A 3,632-nucleotide genomic window follows, 5' to 3' on the forward strand; every position below is an offset into this window, starting at 1 on the left:
AATAATATATATCTATAAAAAAAAAACTAACTACTTTAAAAGATACGCTGAAATGTTTAAAAAATTTAAAAGCTTAAAAAGGTAATAGCGTTCTCATAAAAATTGGATATAGAATTGAAAATGTTCTAAAAAAAATAACCTAAGAAAAAAAATCGGAGATAGCCTTGAAACGTTCCTTAGGTGGCAAAATCTTTATGTTCATATGCATATGCATATGCGAGATATGCGGAGGAATTTTTTACCCAAATTTATAGAGATTTGTATGGAGACGCCATGCTGGTGCCCATCCGTATGGGCACCAACATGGCGGCCGGAAACTAACAGAAACATCTGTCACTGAGTTTTGCTACAAAAGCGTGAATTTATCCCTCGAGAACTCTAAAACATTAAAATAATACTTTTTCTAAGACATGAACTGTTCAGATAGCCAAGTTCTCTGAAATAAGTCACTCTTTTAACCATCATGACAGCTCTCTAGGCCGTCATGTAAATACCGTGTCACGCAAAAGCTTAGAAATTCAAGCGTAGTTTATCACAAAACCAAGAACCCATTCGGAGCGAAAATTTGTATGAATATTAGTTTTCAGCTGCTCTCATACATCATTTAAGTAAAATCTCAGGAAGATCAATAGATTTGTAGTTCGAATTTTAGTGACGTTATGGGAAAACCAGCTATAGCCTAAGAGGTACCAAAACCGCGTTTTGAACCCCTAAAAGGTACGTTGAGCACCCCTGTCGTTATTATATGGGAGTCTCCTCCCCCAGGAGTAGAGGTAAATAGAGCAAATTTGCCCAAGAGGGACCCCAAGAGGGTGATATCTAAACAAATAGATGACATCAGAAAAGTGCTGGGGGTTATCACTTGAAAACGAGGTTGACACGCAATCCAACCCCCTGCCCATTCTTCCGCATCCCAGAGTGTCCTTATCCGAACGGATTTTATACATAACGTGAACCGTTCGAAAATATGGCCCAACAAGGCGACGATTTCATAAAGTTCACGCCAGACTTCATCACAAAGACCCTGATAGGGAAGGTAAAATGTGCACAATTAGTATTCACGCTTCTTGCCGGGGCTTGTGGCTCATCAGTCATCTCGTATGGTAACGGCTACGGCTGCAACTGCGCCTCCAAATTTGGTTTCTTCGACTTCGTTGCTTGGACCGCCTTTATCAACGCTCTGATTGACATGATCATCCATCTGCTTGGCTTGTGGGAGAGACTGCTGTGGATTTTCCGCCATCCTGCGATTCATGCAATACTGTGTGTTCTAGCAGTGGTGGGTTTCTTGATCGGCTCGTCGCTTGCAGCTTCGTGTGCCAAAGAAATGTGTGTCACCAGCAAAAGCACTGCGGGAGCTGCTTCTTTTTTCGGTTTCGTTTGCCTCGCTCTGTTCGCAGTCGAGGCCATCCTACAGTTTCAGGAATACAGAGGGATGCAACAGGAGGCGCGCCATCAATCTTCAGGGGAGACTAAGCAGCCAGAGTACATAGAGCCTCCGCCAAGTGGGGTTGTATGAATGTTTCTTGTAGCGAATCTAACAACAATTTATGAAGCTGTAGTTTTTTTGTAAACAATTTCTGCACCAACTTTGTCAAGCGATGTTGCATGTCCGAGGAAACTGCACAAGACGGGGATTGACGGTATCGGGTACAAAGCTGTAAAGAATACAAAGGAAACGACATTGGGTAAATATGTATTGTACAATTGGTATTCGTACAATTGCAACACTTGGTAGCTCGACTTTTCGTAAAACGCATGGCCGCATTGTGTGTTCGTAAACTTTCATCGTAGCAGAAAACTGTGTGAGAGATCTAAGCTTATATTCATTTGTTTGTCGAAGATGTTGTCATGAATTGATTATTTTCGTCCTGATCGTGCATTGTAAGAGATGGCAAGATCAGTTATCAGAGAATTCATTCCAGAGCGAGGGGATCACATGAGATAGCACAGCGCATGCGCAAGGTTATTCTTCAAAGGTGTGGGTGTGAGAAGGGAAGAAACCCCAACTCAGTCCACTAAGGATCAGCAATTATGTTCCCATAAACAAAATATTTGTGTATAACTCCAACAGGGAGGGAGAATAGAGAGGGTGGGCATGTGATCCCCTCGCTCTGTCCGTCATGTGATAGTCTCATTTAACCTCCCAATTCTATCACATGACTACCAGAGCGGGAGATCCCATGAGACTTTAAAGCCTGCGAACACCCACATGCAAATGAAAAGACTGTAGGTGTATATTCATATGTAAACATTTACTATACCAAGTTCTTGTCATACATGTGGTTCTACATGTAGCATCACAATGAAACAGTAGCAAAAGAAAAATTATTATGAATTGTAACACAACCTATTTTGAATATTAAATGAGATAACAAGAAACGTTTCAATGTCTAATTTCTCAATATAGCAGAGGCCATGTGATCATTACTTGACACAATGGGCTTATCATAGAATTTTCTGAATGTATCAGCAGTGCTCCAGCCAGCCTGGGATAAAATTTCATCCAGAGGTACATCCTTCTGCTTGGCTTTGGAAGCACTGGCTGCTCTTGTTCTGTGGCTTGTAAACAGGTCTGTGTCAATTCCAGATCTTTGCAGTACTATTTTAGCCCATCTAGAGATTGTATCTCTTGTTACTGATTTATGCGGCTTAACAAAACTAATAAACAACTGTTGTTCATCACCTCTGATAGTGTCTGTACGTTTCAAGTATTCCTTCAGTGTTTTTATGGGACACATGCGGCAGTCCTGTTTGAACTCCTGGACAGTGATAGCTGATGCTGGTTTTCCTGGCTTACTTGTTTTGATGTGACTAGTCAGGTTGAAAACACAGGAAGTATCGCTAAGATGCATAGTTACAATATTAAGCAAGTGTATTGATTGTCCTCTTTGTCCTGTGACCAGTAGGAGTAACATTAGTAGCTTGAGTGTCAGGTCTTTCAATGTCAACGTTTCTACTGGGTCCAAACTGGTGAAGTATTTAGGACCAATGAAACATCCCATATTTTGTTGTACCTAGGGTGAGGTGGTCTTTTTTCAAAAACCCCTTTCATAAATCGTACTGTAAGTGGATGTGAACCAAAGTTTCTACAGGTATCCACGTGTAAAATTGACGAGAGAGCTGATCGAGCAGTGTTCAGAGTGGAGTAGCTAAGTTGTTTGTCATATAAGCCTGCCAGAAAATTTAATACTTGACTGATTTGTGGTGAATAACAATTAATTTTCCTTTCACCACAAAACTTGAGCCACTGTTCAATGTAGATCTTGTACTGTTTTTGGGTGCCGGATCGCCACGATGCCATGAGGATGTCGGCAATGTTTCCAGAAATGTTGTATTTTGCGAAAGAATTCCTGAGACAGGACATACCATCAACTTCAGTTTTCTCCACAGAGGGTGTGGTTTCTGATGTTCTGGGTGTTGAGGGAGGTGCTTGTCTGGGTTCAGGATCCATGGGGGTTTGTAAAGATGCTGGAGAAGAAAGGGGAACCATGGTTGGCTGGGCCATAACGGGACAATGAGAATTCCTGTTGCCTTGTCCTTGCTGATTTTCTGGAGGCATCGTGGGATCAGGCTGAAGGGTGGAAAAGCATAAAAATTAAAAGTATGCCAATTTATTGAAAAAGCATCTA

General features: G+C 41.4%; 1 protein-coding gene across 1 annotated transcript; it reads left to right on the forward strand.

Moving 5' to 3' along the window:
* The first annotated feature begins 223 nt into the window (after positions 1-223).
* Positions 224-2,754, forward strand: LOC145485227 (uncharacterized). The gene has a single exon (XM_081463929.1). It carries the CDS (start codon positions 968-970, stop codon positions 1,517-1,519), a length of 552 nt encoding a protein of 183 aa, XP_081320055.1. The 5' UTR covers positions 224-967; the 3' UTR covers positions 1,520-2,754.
* The last annotated feature ends 878 nt before the right edge of the window (positions 2,755-3,632 follow it).

The sequence above is a fragment of the Orbicella franksi genome, chromosome 4 (genome assembly GCF_964199315.1).
Source record: "Orbicella franksi chromosome 4, jaOrbFran1.1, whole genome shotgun sequence".
In the NCBI taxonomy this organism is placed as follows: domain Eukaryota; kingdom Metazoa; phylum Cnidaria; class Anthozoa; order Scleractinia; family Merulinidae; genus Orbicella; species Orbicella franksi.